Raw genomic sequence first — 21876 nt, 5'->3', positions numbered from 1 at the left:
TGGTAGTGCCTGCCTAGGTAACATGAAAGCTAAATCCTCCTTCAGAGCGGGGAACTTTAAAGACTGCTTGCGCAATGTATGATAAACTTTTTAAATGTCTTCTTAAGAATATTTACTATTACAACGTCCTCCAGAAAACTACTATATTGTTATAATAATCTAGATCATGAAAGTTCCAAAATATTACATTGTACGAAAATTATTTATCAAAACTTATTTATCCTATTGCTAATAGTTATATATCCACGGTTTTCATACGATTTCAGATTATGACATTCAACATAACGAGTATTTTCAATTCAAGTGTTTTTATTTTAGCAAAAATAACATACGCATGTAAATGAATTTATAATTTACATTGTGTACAACAAAATAAAATTTATAATTGAACTATTTACACAAATCTCACACTCCTTTAGTTTTATACCAGTTACTGGATTTGAACTGTAAACGTCATGACCAAAGAGTTCTTGTTAATTCGCGAGAATTAGGATTCAAAGTGCAAAATAACAAAAGTCTTGTATGTGTTGGATTAACTGTTTAACTGACTTTGTTTAAGAAAGTCATGTGCACAGTAGCCTCCAGCAAAATAGCTGTTCTTTGATGGCCAACTTTCCCACCATTTTCTATGGGCTGGGTCAAGGTTTGGATATATTTTAACATCGTTGGGCTTCCTCACTGTGTCTGAAGTTGCAGTTTCCGCCAGAGACCAGATTTTAGGCCTGTGAACATTAGGACTTTCCTTACACAGTTTATTCGACGATTCACACACTGTCTCCTTCTTTCCTGACTTAACGGTCCCAGTGCTGATGGTGTCATTTTCCGTTGGCGCATCAAGACCTTTTGCTAAACGCTCTTCCCCCGAGCATGTGCTCTCGTTTTCCACTTTCTCGCTTAAATCGGCCTCCACGTCAACAGTCTGGGGATCGATTTCGTCCTCGTCGGAACACTGATCTTTCTGCGAGGATCCCTCTTCTTCACTCTCGCCCTCCTCTTCCTCGTCACTCTTCCCTTTAGATGCCCAACTCACTCTGTTTTCCTTCTTCAGACGACGCCGAGCGTTGGCAAACCATGTAGACACCTGGGTCAGGCTCATTTTGGTAACAATGGCCAGCATGATTTTCTCTCCTTTAGTAGGATATGGATTTTTCAGGTGTTCGCTGAGCCAAGCCTTAAGTGCACTGGTGCTCTCCCTGGTTGCTACCTTAGTTACTCGGCTGGGGTCGTCCGCGGATACGGGGCGATATGGAGAATAGTATGGGACATTTCGGTTGAAGAGAGATTGGTGGTATGGTGTCGCAGCCTTTAGATCGTATGAATTGCCCTAAAATATATATTTTTTAAAAATTTGAAAGTCAGTTCAAAATAGTGATGAAGCATTCGTAATTCGTAATTAAGCATTCGTAAATGTTAAAGGCTTAAACGTAGTTTACTTTCTAATTTTAATATCGTGCGTAATTGCGCAGCATGACTTTAGTTAACATAACATAGTATAGTATAGGTTAGTATAAGTATAGTATAGGTTTTTAGAATTATTATTGGAAAAAACAAATTTAAAATATGCGCAATATGCAATATCGGAGACTACTTACGATATGAGCCATGTGTCCAGGATGTGGGAACGGGATGAAACTGTATCCCGGTATTCCTGAAAAGGGTAGGGGCATCCCAGCCATGGTAGCAAGGTGCGGAGGTGGCTGTGGCCCTCCAGGGGGATATCCTAATATCTGATATCCAGCAGGCATATTGAGCTTTCTGTCAATGAAGAAGTTACCAAATCCCGTTTGAGATGCAGGCATCCCTACTCCCTGAGCGATAGTCTGAATGACAACTTAGCGAGTTCACGGACCGTCTTTATAGGCAGCGCGATAACAGTGGGCGGCTCCGAAGGTCGTGACTGACAGTCGTACTCAAAGGCCCTGGCTTTCACTCGTGCTAAATCCCTTCAAAGAAGAACTCCGCTGTTCCTTTTAACGGCTTCTAAAAGCCATTAAACACATGATACTTATCTCAGTCCGATCTGCATTGTAGTCGGGAAAATAGTGCCTCATTTGAAATGCACAATATTTCTACATAAGACTATCTTAAATTATACCTTTTAAAGCGATCACCAAATCACGTCAAATATAAAGCATTGACTTATTCTTTAAATATTCCAGACGAAAACGTAACCCTCGTAACGTAATCATTATATGGTTATAATTACACCATACCGTTTTTTCATAAATAAACAATTCATAATCCAACTTCCAATTTGAGCTTTACAAAAAAAACCAAACAAACAAAAAAGTGTTTTTCCCTGCTGGAATTCTACAGACAAGAAAGGAAAATTAAAAGCTTGTGGTACTAACAGCTTAGAATAAACTTTTTTTCGACCATGCTGAAATTGTTTAATCTTTCTCTCTGAACATGATTGAGAGACAGCATTGCAAGCGATTATCAGAATTTGATTAACAACAACATGCAATGTCGTGTCTGACACCTTTGAAAAAGTAAGTGGTCGTGGAAATCAGGTAGTCGTGAATCTAATTACTTGGCAGTAGGCTATACCTCCTAACGTGTTCAAGAGTTTAAAAATATTTAGCATATTTAAAAGCTGGATAAAGTGGCTTTATCCAAACTTCGCCTTGAAAAAATGACAAGGATATTTTTGTAGTATAGCCTATGCATAGAATTTGCTTTTACAAAAGGAATTTATATTTTGTGACTGAATTTCCATTTAATATTTTTACTCATTGTAATTAAAATGATTTTGCTTATATCACTGCAGTACATATGAAACACAACTGCCAATGTAAGCTACTGAAGTATACAAACTTTACCATCCTTCTTTATGCCAATTCAGGTAGTTTATTATAAAGAGACATATTATTTGGTAGGGAGGCGGGTGCTTAAGAAAAATCTCTATTTCAATATCGTAGATTGTCGAATTATTTTAATATCGTTTCACTGGGTACAATTGAGTTGAAAAGAAATATATTGCTTTATTGCGATCGAATAACTGGAATGTTTATTAATTAGAGGGTAGTGTGGTTTTGGCCATAGTTTACCTTTTCAATTGCACTAATTAAATACGTATAACCGAAACAGGTGTTGACTAATGTATATGATAATTACACCATAACAAATGCTAATGTGAGGAGGTCGCTGAATTGTTAAAGATACGCAGATAAGATTAGAATTCTCAAACATACATACGAATACCTTTGCTTCACTCCCCTGGGGCGAAAAGCATACCAAACAACCTAAATAATCGTGTTACATTTCAAATGGACATTTGACTGGGAAACTGACTTTGAAACCTCGATTCTAAACCGATAAACTGTGAAAGGTTTGCCACTAAAGTAATATTTTTATGCATGACTTCATTACATAACAAAAACACATTGCTTATTGCAAAGTGTTCCCCCTCAAAAAACAAAATACCACAATCTAAATTATGCTTATTAAAACTGTTTCTAAAGCATTCAATGCATTTAAGTTAAAGTTATGTTATTAAAACAACAGAGAGATAGCGAGAGAGAGAGAGAGAGAGAGAGAGAGAGAGAGAGAGAGAGAGAGAGAGAGAGAGAGAGAAAGAAGCGTGGAGAAGTTAAGGAGGATGGATGTTTAGTAGGATTCTGGCCCCTTGGGCTAAGAGCAAATTTACTCAGCTTGTCCAAAGGCTATAGTGAAGAGCAAAGATCAGGACTTATGCTTACATGTCTGGAGACAAACAGCTCCGGGCAATGGCCATTGTGTCTTTCACACAATCTGTACTCTTTCCTTCCTCCTGTCTCTGATTGCACACAATGCAGGTGTTACACATGCTCTGACAGGTCGGGTTAACGCCGTTTGCCCATAGGATGTCATTCGTTTGCAAAAAGGGGCTAGAAAAGACCTGAAGCATTCCACAGCTGCTTGTATTCCAGATGCAATGGATGAAGAGATGAAGAGCTGCATATGCAGTCTGCGTCCTTAGAGAACATTCTCCCATTTGTTTTCAAATTGTTAATTTTTACCAAAAATGTGCTAATTAAATCTAGTTGAGTCATACTTTAGGCGACCCTCTGTTTTATGAGGTTGTGTTTTCTGCACAAGAAAGAAAGGTCAGGTCTTCAAGGACACTGAGCAAAATTCAGATCCAACCTTTCATGTATGGCAAAATAATTAAATGGCTTTGTGTGTGATCTACTTGAAACAGTTATATGTAGTTATTTTCAAATCAGACTACTTACAGTAGACTGAGCTTCCAAATTAAATGGAAGGGGCCAGACCACAGTATGTATGTTAAGTTGAAGAAGTCAGACCCACAGGGGCCAGGCCACAGTATGTATGTTAAGTTGAAGGAGCCAGACCACCGTATGTATGGTCTAATGGGCTGATAATGACATTGGCCAAAAGGTGTGACTTCATTTAGAGGCCCCTGCGCAGTCCTGAGCTAACAAAAGGCATTAGAATAGACTATAGCCAGGAGAGAATACGACCTGTTAACAAAAGCTTAAAAGGAATCCACAGAAAGCATTTAACACCTTCTTCATGTTAGTTTTTCTTTCTGAGTAAGTCCCCTTTTCCTTCTCAAAGGTAGGAGAGGAACAGAACTTGATAGCTGTCTTTACTGCTATGGAACAGAAAAGGAAATAATGAATCCTATGATCACAGTCTTACACTTTTATATTGGAGTTGCCAAATTCAGTTGAATTAATACAGTTATTCTTGCAGTTATTGTACTTTAGTGCAGCCTCTTCAGTTATAGCTAATAAAGGAAATTCTGCTTAAACATTTGAAAGAAGCATGAACAAGACTTCCCTGTAAAGTTTGCCAGTGCATTCTGTTGGAATTACCTCAACAACAATTATTCAAACTATTAGCCATCGCTGATCTAATGGAAAAGCTGTCAAATTTCTTTATACCACAAAATATGTAGGCCATGAATAGCCATTCCAAAATAGCATTTAATACTGAGAAATTTTAGAAACTAGTCAAACTGATGGAGCTTTACCCTCTCAGGCCTCTGGTCGAGGCACTAACAGGATTTCCTTAGGGTCTAACCCCAAATGGAGGGCTGTTAAGCATCGTGTGAATGTTATCAAGCTGTCCCACCTTTTTTTAACTCCTCTGCGTACCATTCCTCTGACCCCTGTTTTGTCATTTCTCTTATCAGTCTCATCTTCATCACTGCCTCTAACACAGCTGCTAGTGCCGGCGACGGCCAATGGGAGGACACCTTTGTTAGGGGTCTGAGCAGGCTCCACCCTGAGCAGTGTGATTGACGGGCCTTGTCATGGGGTGAGTGGCAGGTGTTGTGTTAGCCTGTGAGGCAGACCATGGATGATATGGGGCCTGATCATGTGCCAGTCAGTTTCACTAGTGGCATACTGTATGTCTCTTGTGTGGAACATATCAGTCCAACTGTCATAATGTCATAAGTCCTTGGTACTGAGTACTGCATGTTCCTGACCAGGCATGTCAGACGTAACAAACCCTCTATAGTATGCATCGTTCTACTTTCTGCACAAATTTACCGTACATGATAATATAAAAAGGTACACCAACTAAACAATAATCCTGTACATTCTAAACAATTTTTTACATTTAAACAATCCATTTTCATGTCAGCTTGACTCTAATTATTCTGTCACTACTATGTCATTTTTATATAATTTATTATTACCAAAGAAAGTATTGTTTAACAATTACTCCTGGCACTGTCAAGACAACACATTGTGCAATGTGCCTGATACACTGACAGCCGACCGCCCAAGGCAAACACTTGCATTCAAGATTAACAAATGTACTTTTCTTGCAGCCATTTTCTCCTACCTTGGCCTCACAATTGGTACCTGGGGTGCTTGTAACGCATCTGTGACGTGACATCTACATTTCTTACCATTTGTAAAACAAAGGCTACAGGGAAGCTGAAAGCCCTGGGCTCCTGGTTACTCCCCCCTCCCAACACAATAGCAGCCCTGGACTGCAGCAGGAGAGCAGTCCTCACATGGAAATGAGCAACCAAATCAACAATGTACTGCCTAATCTCTTCAGAGAGCCGGGAATCAGTTACACAGCAGTGCGGACAGCTCCATGCTTTTCACTGGAACCAGTTTACCATTGAAACATGAGTACCCCTCTCCCCTCCTTTCCTTAACACCATTCCTCTAAGCACACACACACACACACACACACACACACTCTGACCTCCCTCGTGTGCAGCCCCAGGATCCCCTTACACAGGGGCCAGATACAAGCTAGCTCCCCCCTGCGACACCAGAAGGGGTTGGAATAAGTGGAGGAGGTGGGGTGGATACAGGCCCCTCAAAGCACAGGATTAGAACTAATGTTCCCTCCTTTGGTTCTAATCTCTTCAGAGAGGGATTCTGTATGAGGGCTGGAGGGCAGTAAGATAAGTATCTATTACAGCAACTCCTTCTTATCCTCCCAAACCCCCGCGGCCTTTAGAAGTGAACCACAAACCCACTCGCAAGTCTTCCCTTCACTCCTCTGATACCCAGGCCTCGAAAGCAAGGGCTGCCTTTTTTTTTGGTGGCTAAGCTGGATTTAAGGGCTCAGGCCTTATGGAGGGCCAACAGGGCCATATTTACTCCATCTGTGGAGCTCAAAGCCGGAGGAGCGGCTGACGGTAATCAAAGGCTGGGTGAAAAGGAGGCTACAAGAAAAGAGAGGCCAGGCTTTTCTGTTTCTTGGCAGAAGCTGGGAAGGTGGAAAACCGCCGGGCTCGTGGAGCGAAGCGGAAGATCTGATAGGGTGTAATCTTGTTAGGCTCAACCGTCAGCGGAATGAAAGGAAGGAGCACGGCAAAGCACTCGGAGCGCCTGGAGCTGCAGGCTGGGGCCCGGGGACTGGCTGCAAGCGCAAGAAGCACCTTGTGTAGACCTGCCATCCCAGGAGAGCTTACTAATGGTTGATAATCACAGCCTTGCACATGGAACAACTGTCTGACGGTACAAATGAGAAAAATACAATGAAGCATAAAATATCATTTATAGTTCTTTTTTTTTCCTCACACCAAAAACAATGATGTGCAAAACAGCATTACAATTTTCTGAACCCCTACAACGGGAGTAATCAATAGCAAAAAATAAGGAAACAAAGAAAACTCCCAGCTCAAGGCACAAATGAATATTGTTACATTTCCTCTGTTTAGTAAATTATCATTACAAAATAGGTCCATTTCTAGACAAATTCAATCTCACACCTTATTGAAAATTATTACACATAATACCTTTCATTAATTATAGACGGCAAATAATGTATAACCAAATAACAAGCAACCAATGTGGAACATGCTTCTGTAGACCAAAGGAAAAGATGAACGGTAGCAGCATGACCCTGTTAGTCCTTTGCTTTTAAGACTTTTCAATAAAACCACTATGAGAAAAAATTTAAATAATGAAACATTTTAAAAATAATGTAAAAACATCTCAAATGAGGTTTTTTTTAAACCAGAAAAAAAAAAGTTACAAGGGCAAACCAACAAAGAGGAGAAAGGCGAGCAGCTCTGGCAGCGTTTTTTGTATGTGAAAAAGGATCAGGCACGTGTAACAAATATTCAGCAACCTCACATGATCTGACGCCACAGAACACAGCTTGCATTTGTGTAAGAGACAGCAACAGAAGATTCATTAAACAAACCTGATATAACAAGCGGGTGTGAACGTGTGTTTAATCAATGCCTCTCGTACAACACAACAAAAAAGGAGCAAAAAAAAAAAAGGGTATTTTAATAAAACCTCACCATATAAACCAAAATAAGAATATAAACATAAGGTGAATCAACAAACACCCTTGAAAGTGAAGAAAATTGTTGTTAACACTGATCCATGGAAAGTTTGGGGTGCCACGGTGAGCACAGTCCTAGCGGGAGAACTTCCTGGGTCTAAAAGCGGGGATCGTGAGCTGTTGGGGGGCAGTCCGTTCTTCTGGCACTGGAGCCAGCTCCTCTGCGGATCCCCACTTCTTCCGTGAGTGAAAAAGTGAACTGAGCTTCCTGTTGCGCCTCTCGCTCACTTGGGCTGGGCTGTGGTACTCTGAAACTTCAGATTGAAAAAGACACAACTCAAAACCAGCATCCTGCACTTCCTTAAGAAATTCATCCTGTAAGTCTAGAAGCAATTCTAAAAGCTTCTCATCACTGTTTAGGTTGGCTTATCTTCAGATGTCATTTATGTAATTTTTAAAAAATTACAAATATGTTCCATCCTAGTGAAAATATTACTCCATTTCATGTGTTGCTTTTGCTAGATGAGAACTTTTCTAGTTGTTTTTTCCACTCATTTTAATTAAATTAACCTGCATTTGAGTAAAGTGAAAGTCCTAAAATAAAAAGCATTAAAGCATAAAATCTAAATGAGTTTAGGAATTGAGCACCTTGCTTTCAGTATACCTTCATATGTGTTTCATTGAATAATACAGCCGTTAACACAAGAAACATGCACAAGTGCAAACTGAAGGATTGCATCGCCTCACTCAGATCACTGGGCTCCTCCACCGTCTTCTGTATGTTCAGGTAATGGGATGCCAGGTGACCACTGTAGTCTCTCAGGTTTTCTTTGGCTCCTGACAGGAAAACCGGAATTTTTCATTTTTCAAGCATAACTGCAATAATTCCGCTCACGAAGCCAACACTTTATTGGTTTAGACGCATTATATGTTACCATCAAACATGATAAGAATTTATTTTACCTGTTCACAAATATTAAAACCGTCATCGTTATCAGGATTTCATCATGTTGGTTGATGCTTACCATAGGTGGTGATCAAAAGATCAATTATATGGCGGTGACCATGAAGCGCAGCAATGTGTAAAGGTGTGTATCCCTGTCAAACAGCAAGGAGGTAGAAAGTTTTAATGCAGTGAATAGCAATGTGACAGCTGTCCTATACGAAAAAAGCTGAATGAGGGGGGGGGAGAAAATCGCACATCTAAAAATGCACCGCTAAGATACTCGTGCCTAATTTAGTGGCCAGTGTGTGTGGGTATGAGGTGGCCGCTGTGTGTCTTGAGGTAGACAGAACTAAAAGAGGACACAAGAGCACTTACTCCCTGTGCGTCCCATGCCACAAATCCATCCGAGCATGCACACACCCGAGCCAGAGTAGGAGCCAAGGGGAGATGGGAGAAAAGCGAAAGACAGCATAACCGAGAGGACACAAATGAACTGAGGTTACAGCAACAAACCCTAACGACAGCATGGTAATTGCCTGGTAATTCAGTGCAATTGCTCTTTTCAGAGTCCTGCTATTGGAATACGTGAGGACATTGTTTAAGGGAAGCGGTTAACGTGACATGGTTTGATTTATGAATGTGCGCTCTGAAACAGCGGCCGCGTTTATTCGCGCAGCTGCACTCTGTGCTGTCCCTTTGAGAGGAGCTGTGGCAGAGCTGCTGACTCTGAACTTCCAACCTTTTGGCAGGCAGGTAGACATGTGAGCAACACGTCATCAGCTGTACAGGGCTGTTTTCCACGTGAACGCAGCAAATCAAGGGCAGTTACTTACATGCTGAAAAGAACAAACAAGCGAAACACTGGATTAGTGATTCAATTTCTAAACATATTGTAAACAACCTTGTCTGATATTTCACCAAAGTATTTTTTTTACTACGCGCTGTCAAAATGCCACTGCATGAGACTAAGAGCATGACTTACAGCCTTGGTATTCACGTCGGCTCCAGCGTCAGCCATGGCGACAGCCATGTCCTGCTTTCCGTGTTTAGCAGCCCAGTGCAGAGCAGTCTGTGTGTGTGTGTGTGAGTGAGTGAGTGAGTGAGAGTGAGTGAGAGAGAGAGAGAGAGAGAGAGAGAGAGAGAGAGAGAGAGAGCGAGAAAACATGATGTCATGTAGCACTTCTGTAGACACATTCATGGTCAAGTTGCTGCCTTATTAATATTGTGCAATTTAAATCATAGAGACACAATTTGTGTAACATGGTAAAGCACCTGAGCCACATGTACTTGCTGAAAGCATTGCTGATATGGAATAAAGTACAGTTTCATATACAGCACATGGGTTGTCCATCTTGACTCTCTGGCAATATTTTTCAATCAAGCAAAACGTAGTTAATAGACTGAGGACTCAGCTACTAATTTGTTGGCTGGATGAGATGCAAGCTTGAAGCCAGACTGGCCTTCTGTGGTTATGACTCTCCACCAGTGATGCAATCCTTGACAAGACTTCCTGGGTATCACACACTCCCCAGATCACAAGACCAAAGCTGTAATGCAGGAGTTATAAGCAGCATGCCCTACATGTTCCACTCCACACCATGCTTGACTGACCCGGCCCCTCGTGACTCCCACAGTTGCAGAGGTTGTAGCCTCCTATTGGCTGTCTGGATGGAAGGGTCCAGCTGTGCGGTGGGGGGGTGGGGGGTCTCGTGCGGAGGAGACGGTTTCCTGCCACCTAATGGCGGCCTAATTACAAAACAACAAACCAGTGAGCCCACTGCGGGGGAAGGAGGGGCCTGTCACACGGGGGAAGATTGATGATGTTGGTATGACCCTATGATGGAGGACCCACCCAGGCATCAGCCCACTGACAAGCCCATCACGAACACTGAAACACGCTGCTGTCGCTCCCTCCCCCTACCTCATGCGCGCAAGCACATTTCAAGTAACCTGATGCTTTAGTAATGGACAACATTCACGAGCAACAGAAAAGAGATGTGCTCTAGAGATGTGTGCACACTCGGCAAAAAACTAGCATTTCCAAAAACATGCACTTTAAGTTCAAGCAGCGCAAACAAACACACAAAATGCAAACAGGCACATACGCACAGGGGAGACAAAAAGCAAATTTCACAAAACATTGCACATAAAAGGCTTCTAAACAAACGAATGGTACATGATGAAATCCGACAAGACCAACAGAAAGAAAATTTAAACCGTTTCCCTTTTGAATGCATCTTAAAATGACCATTTGGAACTTACCGGTGTTGCACATATTATATATATATATATATATATATATATATATATATATATTTTTTTTTTTTGTATTCTATTCTGCACGTCAGATGTGGTTATTTTTTAAATGATTTTTTACTATAGAAACACACTCCTCTTAATTTGATAATTTAGGAAATAATTCTCCATCTGACTATCTGAGGAGATACAGCATCTGGTGTAGCTGAAGCTTCTCAGTTCCACTCCACTCCACGGGCCCTGCAGCGGTGGGCGGGCCCAGTGCCCTCTTCGGGGTGTGTCCGCCAACCAGGCCCTGAGACAGATTGTGATAAATGGAGTCTGGCTCCTCTATCTACAGGCCCATTGTCTTCGCCGTCGCACCCTGGAGACGGATTGGCTGCCGCACCGCTTGAGTGACAAGCTGACAGGCCTCTCTGAGGCAGGGGGGCCGCACGGGTTTGACGGACGACGGCCAACAGGATGTGGCGTCTCCTGTCTTCATTGCTCAAGCTCCTGTCTCAAACCAGCGGGGTATCTCCTGGCCATACTAAGTAAAATACCACCTCCGTGTCCTGTTCCAGGAGACTATTACAAAAGGACACTGTGCCACACATATTCACTACATTTGAAGAGAGGCAATAGGGAAATGATATACTTACAAACTAGAGGAAGGAAGAGTGGTCCACGACCAGTGGGGAGGGGGCATGGTGTGCAGCACATGCAGAAGAGACATAGAGACAAAGGGAACTAGGGGTTAGGGTCAGCTACAGGTGGTTCTTCATTCACACACTATCCATCTTCTGCTCGTTGACTGACAGGTGTGAAGCTGTCCAGCCTGCGATGCTCAAAGGCAAAAGAATGTTTACGCCGCATCTGGGATAGCTGGCGTTTATTTTTCAGGTTGCCCCACGAGAGGCGCAGCTGGAATCCCCCGCTCCACCACCCCACCACCCCATCCAGGCACTTCAAACACTCGGAAACCAAACAAGATAATGCTCGTGTCAGGTTACGCTCCTACACCACCAGGGTACTTTCCTTACCAAGAAGCTCAAGACGATGCTTAACTGCTTAAAGTGCATCAAGGACTGAAGCCAACACCAAAGAGGAAGACTAGAGTCAGTCAGGAGGTCAAAAAATATATATAAGCGGGAGAAAATCCCTGTCCAGCACTTGGGAAGGCCGACAAGGCCTCATCCCTTGGCGCTCCCAGCCTCTGCTTACCAGCGTTGGGCCTTCCCTGCCCACCGCTCACACTCTGGCTCTGCCATGCCTGGGATGGGACATCCCGAGGCCCAGGAAAGTGGCGTCTTGGCCCGCATGACTTCAGCAGCCTTGGCACGCTGGCCTGGGTTGGCAAACGGCGGGGCGGGCATCAAAGCCACCCCGGGCTTAAACATGCCACCTTTCCAGGGACATGCTTGCAATTGTTGTCCAATTAATCCTAGCCTGCTCTATTACTTTCAGATTATCTTTAAGTGGTTGAAGTCTTTGAGGTCACGCCTAATCTCCCGTGTACTTCAATAGTCGCTGTTGTATCTTGTCCAGGCGGGGAAGGGAGCGGCTTAGTGGTTCTTGGAAGGTGGTCCGAGTAAAGATGGTGTGAGAACTCTAGGCCACGGAGAGACAACAAACACTACTCTAAAGCTCTTAAGCACACGGGGGGAGAGGGGTCAAATAAAGGGATTTGTTTGGGGGCACAGGAGCTAAAAAGCCATCTTTCATAATCCTTTTGATGGTAGGCCTTTGAAATGCAGGCTCTGGATAGAGCTTTTTTTTGCTTTCCTCTGCATCACACCTGGGGACAGGAACAGGGACTATGCAACGTCAGGGACTTCATAGGAAGCCAGAACCAGGGATCGGTAATTCATTTGCTATTTTAAGAGTCCATAAGAATTCTAATAAGAATTACTGCCTCTGTATCAATTGTACCAACACGTTAGTACACAAAACAGCCCCCTTGCATTCCAGTAAGATAGAATATAAAACTGAAAGTTCACTCACCCCCTTCAAGTAAAAAGGCATGACCACGTATCCGAGCAGAAAGGAAGAAGCGAAAAGAAACGGCATTACTTAAAATACAGACATTGAAATTATACACCACACACCTACAAAGCTGCAGAATTACAAACATGTACTTACTGAGGTAAAATCCTGGTTGGAGTAAACAGGAGAACCCCAAAAAAAAAGAAAAAAAAAAGAACAGTCTTATTTCTATCATTAGCCAACAATCTGTCATTTAACATATTTATTATCTTTGCCGGATTTTTTCATTAACAAAGTGTTCTGAGTTATATGGCAGTGCTGAGGCATTGCTGGTCTGAGGTCTGACTTTGGTCTGGACGGAACTCTGGTTACTTTTTTGTTGGCCAGCGAGGCGTCCTGCTTGAGCAGCTGGGTGAGGTGAGGCAGTCTGCCGCATGCTGCTGAATACATCCACTCCTTCTCAATAGGGTCCAGCTACAGAAGGACAAGCCCCAGCACCCGGTCAGGCTGATAAATGAGCACATGCGCTCAGAGGCATGCGTCTGTTCTGCATACGTTTTCAAACGGACGAGTCACAGGATCAACTACAGAGATTCGTCTCTTCTAACTTGCAGGGGGCTTTTGTGACGCCGCGGTATAATTTACAGTGTCATTAGCACCAGGCACACCGTGTGCTTCTTGTCTTGAGACTTATGACATCATATCACTTTGTTTGTGTGTATACTGCTTGGGTTTTATTGTGAACGATATTCTGCTCTCAGCTCAACTCCAACTCTAAATAAAAACTTTGTGGGGGTTTTTGGTTGTTTGTTTTTTTTTTTTAAGGATGGGCACGGCTGAGAAAAGGAAAAAACCCCTAGAAAAAGATAGCCACTTACTGCCACAACAGCAGAGCCAACACTGCCAGTACATTCCTCCTCTTGCTCTGATTCTGACTGGAAAAGAGAGAAAGTGAGCGAGGGAGAGAGAATAAAGAAAGAAAGAAAGAAAGAAAGAAAGAAAGAAAGAAAGAAAGAAAGAAAGAAAGAAAGAAAGAAAGAAAGAAAGAAAGAAAGAAAGAAAGAAAGAAAGAAAAAGAGAGAGAGAGAAAGACAAAGTGAGAGAGGTGTTGATACACAGTTATACCTGATTTTACCTAATGGAATTCTTAACTCTGACGTCAGAAATAAAAGGGTATCAGTACTCGAAAATCACATGTCAAAGCATCGTGCATTCTTTCTCTGTAGCAGCTGCGTGCCTGGAGGAAAGGCTGCCACACCACTCTGCTCAGTCAAGCAGAAAACGCCCAAGTTCACTGTGAGCACAGCAAGCAAGCCACAAATAAAACGCACATCAGGGAGAGGGAAATGAAATGGACCCTCTGGTCGGAGGACGGCTATAACAGTAAAAAGACAAACACTGCCTTTCTGTTGATCAACACACGGCATTACGCAGTGATGGTAACAGACATCAAACATACGAAGCAGCCAATCGGTTGAAATGAGGAAAGAGCTTTGGCGCACAGCCCAGACATTTGGTTCTCTGCTGCAGCGGGCCAGGGCGCAGTGTCCAGGTGACCCTCACACTTTCAGCCCTCCTTACACAACTCCTTTTTTTTGGGGGGGGGGGGGGGGGGTCTGTGGAGTCAGAACCCCTTCAGAAATAGACAACTGGCTTCAATGAAAGCCAAACAGCTCGAGCAGTGGATTTTCTTGTCTTCTTGAACTCGGTTTTACAAGGGGCCAATACTTAGGGACGGTCTTATTTTATATAGGCCTACCAATGTGTCAGTCACTTGGATAAGTGGCAGAGGAAAACAGCAGTTTGCTGATTTTAGCCAAGCGCTCGTTTGCTAATTGTTCTCAGGGCAGGGGAGCAGTGGTCAGCCTGACAGTGGGCAAACACACACATTCTTTCATGTGGACGCTGAGAACCGTCCAAAATGACTCCCCTTCACATTGTGAGAGGTACCACATTTAACCACTCAGGCACAGAGCCAGATACCCTTTCCACTGGAAACATGAATGGGAAAGGAAAAAGGAAAAACTTTGGAAGGTAATTGCATCGATTATAACTGTCAAGGTCTGAACACTTATGTCCTCTGATCCAGATTATTTTGTGATCAAACAAAATGCAAGTGTTGCCCTGGAGACTCAGCACAAACTCACTATAAAGGGGGTGGGGCACTTTAAAAAATAAGCACATTAAATTTATGGCAGTAAAACAGTTACGAACATTTCATATACAGGATTCTTAGAGTAATTAGTAAGGATGGGTTCAGTTTCATGAAAAGGACACTCAAGCATGAAAAGGAGGAAGTACAGCAAGTAACACTCTACATTTGTAATAAATGTGTGACAAAAAACAGACGCTCCTGACCAGAGTCATTTCAAAACCATGCATGTCGTTTTAATATAATGCTGAATGAATGAACATTTACTGGACTGTTGAAAATTAACACATCAATCTAAACTATTCTTGGCTTTTCATACTCCGTAGTTTCACCCAGATGTCCTGAATTCGTGACCATTACCTGCTATTGTTTGTCATCAGATGAACACTGTAATCAGGGTGATGCTCTAGTACCCACATATCAATCCTCAGGCTGAGTTGGTCTAGTCATTTAATAGCCATTCCTAAAAAATCTTATTATAAAATATTAAGAACAAAAATGCTAATAATATTTTTACTTAAGCCTATCTTACAGAAATACAAACTTTCATAAATGATTGTTATGTCACCCTGCCCAACTAACGCACTGTATAATGGAAATATTAAACTTATAAATTAAAACACTGTAATAGGATAATGGAAGACCAAATTGCAGTTGATTTTAGTCTTTAGGCGTGTTTTAAAAGCGATCTATACCAAAAGCCGCTGCATATTTAAACAGTCTGAGGACACAGATGAATATCGTCTCTCTAATGAGGTGGAGCATGCAGCTGTTTTACACAAGAAAAGAGAGCATCTCTAACATGGAAATACAAGCCCCGTTTGTACTGTCTCTTGGCTTCAAGCTTGTCTGCATCAAATCCAATTCATTAAATTGTCGCCATCTGGTGGTTACAAACAGCATCACCGCAAGAGAAGTCGATTACTTGACGACTTCAATCGTTGTCCAGAGGCTGCATTCAGTTTAAGTCTCTGAAGTAGGTACAGAACGGAGCAGCAGCACAACACGAATCAAAAAAGATTTTACAAAGGCTCTGTAAATCTGTAATCTAAAATGGCTTAAACTAAAAAAAAAAATAAACACAGTGCTTCGCCAACCTTTGACTCTGAGACTTTGTCCAGCTCCTCCTCTGTGTCTGCAGGCTCTGTCAACTGTCTCTCTGCTCCTAAACACGCAGAGGACCCAGAAATGACCTAGAGAACTACTTTTAACAACAACACTTTTCTGCTTAGTTATTAGACACTAAAACCCTATATGAGAAAATTCCTATTCACTGGGTATGGCCTTCTCTCCTCATCAGCTGAACTATACACAGTACAGGTAGCAACCACAGGCCTAAGAACATTCCTGCCATGGACATTTAGACAGTTAGCTTTATATAAAATTCACATGTTATTGGTCTGAGTCATGTTCCAGGTCAGTGCTCACAGCAAGAAACTGTTGTCCAAGTTTCACAACAGACAATGATCCAATTGTACTGAAGTCACAGAAAAGAAGAAGAGAACGCGAGGGGAAGAGAACGAAGGAAGGAGATAGATAGATAGATAGATAGATAGATAGATAGATAGATAGATAGATAGATAGATAGATAGATAGATAGATAGATAGATAGATAGATAGATAGATAGATAGATAGATAGATAGATAGATAGATAGATAGATAGACAGACAGACAGATAGATAGATAGATAGACAAACAAACAAACAAACACAACTCTTGCCTGTTTGCAGTGGTAGCTCAGTGGTTAAGGTACTTGGCTAAAAATCAGAAGAAGCCGGTTCAAACCCCACTACTACCAAGTTGCCACTTTTGGGCCCCTCAACCGTTTAAGTTGCATTAACAGCTGTAATTCGCTTTGGATAAAAGTTGCCAGCTAAATGCTGTAAATGTAAATGATGTTTAGCAGTTCAAACTCACACCTATTCAGTTAAGAATAGTACTGGCACTGTTTGTTGTGAAACTTAAGTGACACTCAGCCATGTGGCCCAAGCAATGTCTCTGTGGTTAAAGACGTCCACTGTAACTTCAACATAATTAAAAAAAATGTCTCACAGAAAATATTGAAAGCCAGCTATGTGCATAACTCTAGCTGAGATAAGGCAGTGTTTTTTTCTGATAAAGCTTGAACAACTAAACGACAAGCAGACACTAGCCTTATGATTTAAGGCTCGGCTATGTCTCTACAGGGTAGCCCCAACACTACACGAGGCTCATGGTAATGAGAAAAAGAGCTGAATCGGGCGTTTCCGAAGAAGTGCAGGGCTCCAAGTTGCACCCTCTCTCAGTGTGAGCAGAGAATGCTGGTCTAGGCGATTCTGACCATTAGCGACAATGAGGAAGTCTAACTGCTCCTCAGCTGCACTTCCATGCAAAAGATAAAATGTCTGCAAAGTGGCCGGCAGAGGCTGACTTATCACTGGGTGCTCTTCATCTCCAGATGGCACGCTTCAGTGAGCGCCTGGAACAGGATGTGCTGAACTGCTGGCACTGTCAGAGAGAGTGCACGATCGCCAGAGAGCTCAAAGCTGAAGCTTGTAACCATGCACATTTCTACAACGTTTCTAGCAGCAAACAGGTTGGACAAACTCATTGTATCGGAACGAGGAATGTATATGAGCGCTCCAGAAACAGAATGAGGCATTAGACAAGGAGGTATATCTCATGAGGTATATCTCATGCAGTGAATGATGAGGAACTTCTTGATATTCACTGAATTTTAGTGAAGACAAATACAAAAGTCAGAACTCATCTCTTGAAATAACTCACGAGTGCCCTGTTAATGTGCAATCTACCCGAGTGCTCACTTCCACATAAGCACGCGAGACCCTCCATATAGAACGTTTAACGCACACCACTGCAGTTAACTTTGTGGGTTTGCCTGGTGACACTAATCTGAATGCGGTGGCTGAGCTGTTTTGTTCTAACATCCACTTAACTGCTAGCCCTCAGCTAGCCATGGCTGAGTACATGGAGACATGGGATACTCACATCTTCTATAGGCTCTTCCACTTGGGCTTCAGAGACTGTAATAGCAGGTGCTTCACACCAGGCCACCAGCGCTGGTTTCCTACTTTGCTCGACATCCATCGAAGTCGGGCTTGGCTGTCGTGCTGGCGCCCAGCTCCGGAGCTCTGTGAGATCACACTGCCTCCCTGCCTCTGCCTCAGCCTCAGCTCCACTCTTAGACTCACGCTCCTGCATCAGCTGTTTATACTTCTTTTTGAGGACAAGGTATTTCTCTCCCTGAGGGGTAAACAGAAGGGAGCCCGAGGAGAAGGTAATGGCCTTTATCTGGAGTCCCACCTAAAAAGCATTTTGTCACAGTTTCCCTAGCAGTCACAGATATAATGAAACAATTTAAAAAATGCTTCATAGACGAAACTTCTTGGTTTTCAAATGCATCAGTCAACAGACTTTGAGTCAGATAAAGTGACAGTTTTATTAAAACCAACATAAGAGCAGGACACATGTTCCCATTAACAAAGAAAAAAAATTAATTCTATCTGGTGAATTCAGTTTGATCCGACGATGCATTTCAAATGATCCCAAATTCAACATGTAACAACTTAAACCTGCATTAGACGCATCTTTTTGTCATCTTTCTACATACACCCTTGGTAAGATATTCTCACACCAGTCTAACCTAACACTTGCTGCATTTAACTGTAATGATCTGATACAGAATTAGAGTTTTGCATTTATGATACTACTTGCCCTGTTTATTGTCATTTTACATGCTTGAAATTATTTTCCACTCTGCTTTAAATATACAGAAATTTGTCAAAGTATTTCTTTGTTGTAGTAGACAGAGAATAAGTTGAAAGAGATTAAGTTGGAATATCCCTTTAAGAGGCAAATTACTTGAAATCACAAAAAACATAAATACTAACATCTGAGAGGAACAACTTCTCACATGGCTTATTACCAAACGAGGATGGATTTTGCAAATAATGTTTTTCTTTGGGAATTATTTTTACATTTTTATGACAGTAGCAATGGGCTAGTAAACTATGAAATAGCACACAAGGCCCAGTCACATACACTATAATTAGGTCCTTAGGGAATGCAGATTAGGTTTACAATGACTAGCAGGGGAAGCAATATAATTTAATCATACTTCAGTTACTGTGAACATCTGAGCATTAATCATCTTAGGACAACACTCTTAATGGTGCTGAAGGGAATGATGTATTTTAAATGATGAAATAATGAAGAGCATAAGAGCCTCACTTACATTCTCAGATTTACACACAGCAATAGTGTCGATGATGCGTTTGAACTCCTCTCTGTATTTGGCTGCAAAGACACACAAAATTGACAGTGAGAAGCGCATTTTTCTGTAATCTCTGACTCTGAGACTCAAGGGTCATCATAACCCCCCCAAAAAAAAAATAATAAAATGAATGTCAATACAAAAGAAACATGAGAAACATTTACAAGTGGAATTCCTGAGTGCATGCAGGTGCGACAAGACATAAGAATAAAGACGGTTAAATTGCCAAAAATTAGGATGGATCTGATTTCTGCAATTTGCAGCTACTAGATTATAAATACTAACAAAACAGGTTTCAGTTTGTTAACTGCACTGACCCTTAACCGCTTGGACACTGCACTGGTGGAACTTTGCTTCATGACAAGTGAAATCTTTGAACTCTCTTGTTCCTTCTTACATTGTATTTGTTTCGATATTATGTCAATAAGATTAGTGAGTAGGCCCTAACCTCATGCCTGTCTGAGGACTGGGCAAGATCTGTCTGGAACTGTTTTACTGACCAATGGGAACTCTGAGCAGACCCCTGGTTCATTACCCCTGCATGAGTACAAGCTCATGAGTAGACCCACGTACATGACTAAACATGAGGGGTAGCAGCAGAAAGACCGTATCAGACAGGCTTTTCCATTCCCTACAACAATGTGTATTCAAAAGGGACACTCTCTACAAGTTCCCTGTACCTTGTGGGGAAAAAAAATCAGCATTAAAATACCACCAATCTACTTGATACTGCGTTTTAGTGTTTTAGAGAATGCAGCTGCAATTGTTTATACAGTATACATAGCATGCCCAGCACAGCTGAAACCTTCCCATTTTCCTGCCAGGGGAAAGAGAGGCTCAGAGGAGGACAGTTGTGCATTTTGCATCCTCAACAACAGGAAGTTGGAAGGGAAGCCAGTATTTGACCAGCCCAGACAGCTCAATTCCTGGGCTGGTGGTGAGAGGAGCATAGTTTATGTTTTTTTAGGGTTATTCATTAGCTTGCTGCCCTGATGGAATCAGGAGACTTTAATGTCACAAGATTCCCACAGAGAAAATAGCAACTGCCCAAAGTCTTCTCACAACCACTTCATAAAGCCAAGAGATTATGAAACATAAGATATCATTGCAGATTTGGGAATTTTTGGAAATAATTATATCTTGACAGCACTGTCAGACGGTGCCAGATGTACAGAAACGTCAGAACTGCACCAGAGCATCTGGAGAGAAAACAAGCCTCCAAATGGCAGCCATTATGGATAATGGTACACCATGGTACGTTTCTGAACATGAATTAAGTGTAATTATTTGTCATAACTCAATGTACACTATATAACAGAGTTCGTAATTAAATGTAACAATTTAAAACTGTTAGAATGAATCTCAAAAACAACTATAAATGAAATATTAAATGTTGGAGGACTAATCGTCAACTCGTATTTCGAATTTGACTCCAATCAAAATTCCAATCAGAGATCAGTGATAGATCTGTATTGAGATGTGTTCAGTCGACTGAGTGGCGCTGGCTGTTAGGACGACTTCAATCCTATGCCAACGAACAGAATGGTCGTTTTCCTGAGCTATGAACAGTTTACGCAACCGCACGAAAATAGAGCAGCACTGAGTGGTCCGCAGGACCGGAAACGACAAGATTCTTGATGGAACTGAAGCGGTTTACACAGACGTTAATGTAAAGCAGATGTTTACTAGACTGTTGTATCTAGTTTCGAGGGTTTACTGTGTGCCTGGAAGCTCTTGTAAATGTACAATGAATGGGACGACGGTGAACAGAACGAATGATGAGTTATAACATGGATGAATGCCGAACAGTCACACGTTTTGGCTGGAATGATTTAGCAGTGAGCGCAAGCCACGCGCACGAGGAGAGGCGGTGGCGAAACGCATCAGCGCGCGCTGCGCCCACGCCACCATCAATAAGAAAAAAGAGGAGCAAATATTCATCTACAGCGAAGGTTACTCACCACGAAGATGCAAATCGCTATGGCTTATATAAGGTTTATACGTTTTTAACAAGTCTGTATTTGTAACTTTTCCTCCTGAGCAATAAATATAATCCAGCAAACATGCCTCACTGACATCCCCCATATTTGATAGACAGCTTCATGCGGAAAGGTTGCTCGGAATTAACAAAACCTAATTTCCTCAGTGATAATGTAGCAGGTCTTTGTTTAGCTATGGAGCTAGCTAATTAAAATAGAAAGAAATACACTGGTTGTCCAAGTTCACTCCACCCAAATCCGGCCAGCGCGCCTCCTACAGTTTAACTCTTTACAGCCTGTATTGGATTTTTACTTAAAACAACAAATAAGATCAGAATACATCATAATTAAACCACCAAACAAATAGCAATTGTAAAACTAAGCTACTCCTATCAATGTTTCTATATCTCGCCTGTGGTAGCAAGTCATATCACATCAATTTGCACGTATCCAGCATAATGGACATCATTTATAGGCCTATAATTGATCAAATAAAAAGCCCTGTTACATAAAGAAATGTTGGAAAGCATATAATAACTTGGCATAGTTACTAGCGTCGACGTTACAGGTGAAACTGGAACTTTT

General features: G+C 41.9%; 2 protein-coding genes across 2 annotated transcripts; both read right to left on the bottom strand.

Moving 5' to 3' along the window:
• Nucleotides 1-416: 416 nt before the first annotated feature.
• Nucleotides 417-1799, bottom strand: irx7 (iroquois homeobox 7). The gene is made up of 2 exons (XM_027008312.2): nt 1593-1799; nt 417-1324 (listed from the first exon to the last, which is right to left on the bottom strand). The coding sequence occupies exons 1-2, from the start codon at nt 1797-1799 to the stop codon at nt 533-535; spliced, it is 999 nt and encodes a 332-aa protein (XP_026864113.2). The 3' UTR covers nt 417-532.
• Nucleotides 1800-6964: 5165 nt separating this feature from the next.
• Nucleotides 6965-21532, bottom strand: LOC113576313. The gene is made up of 13 exons (XM_035521736.1): nt 21274-21532; nt 19274-19335; nt 18024-18282; nt 16136-16203; nt 13765-13821; nt 13259-13360; nt 11043-11057; nt 9648-9734; nt 9499-9501; nt 9041-9238; nt 8745-8817; nt 8467-8556; nt 6965-8033 (listed from the first exon to the last, which is right to left on the bottom strand). The coding sequence occupies exons 1-13, from the start codon at nt 21395-21397 to the stop codon at nt 7855-7857; spliced, it is 1317 nt and encodes a 438-aa protein (XP_035377629.1). The 5' UTR covers nt 21398-21532; the 3' UTR covers nt 6965-7854.
• Nucleotides 21533-21876: the final 344 nt, after the last annotated feature.

The sequence above is a fragment of the Electrophorus electricus genome, chromosome 22 (genome assembly GCF_013358815.1).
Source record: "Electrophorus electricus isolate fEleEle1 chromosome 22, fEleEle1.pri, whole genome shotgun sequence".
NCBI lineage: Eukaryota > Metazoa > Chordata > Actinopteri > Gymnotiformes > Gymnotidae > Electrophorus > Electrophorus electricus.
The sequence above is the reverse complement of the archived record's forward strand: the minus strand, read 5'-3'. Positions and strand labels throughout refer to the sequence as shown.

Bases quoted from the DNA above. Each gene is read 5' to 3' on its own strand.
- LOC113576313 (XM_035521736.1), bottom strand. From the start codon at position 21,397: ATGGGGGATGTCAGTGAGGCATGTTTGCTGGATTATATTTATTGCTCA. The intron at 13,822-16,135 runs GTTGGCGAAGCA...TCTCTTTTCCAG, and splicing joins ACAAAGTCTCAGAGTCAAAG to TCAGAATCAGAGCAAGAGGA. The intron at 8,818-9,040 runs GTAAGTGCTCTT...GCTGTTTGACAG, and splicing joins TGGCATGGGACGCACAGGGA to GGATACACACCTTTACACAT.
- irx7 (XM_027008312.2), bottom strand. From the start codon at position 1,799: ATGCCTGCATCTCAAACGGGATTTGGTAACTTCTTCATTGACAGAAAG. The intron at 1,325-1,592 runs GTAAGTAGTCTC...TATATATTTTAG, and splicing joins CTGGACACATGGCTCATATC to GGCAATTCATACGATCTAAA.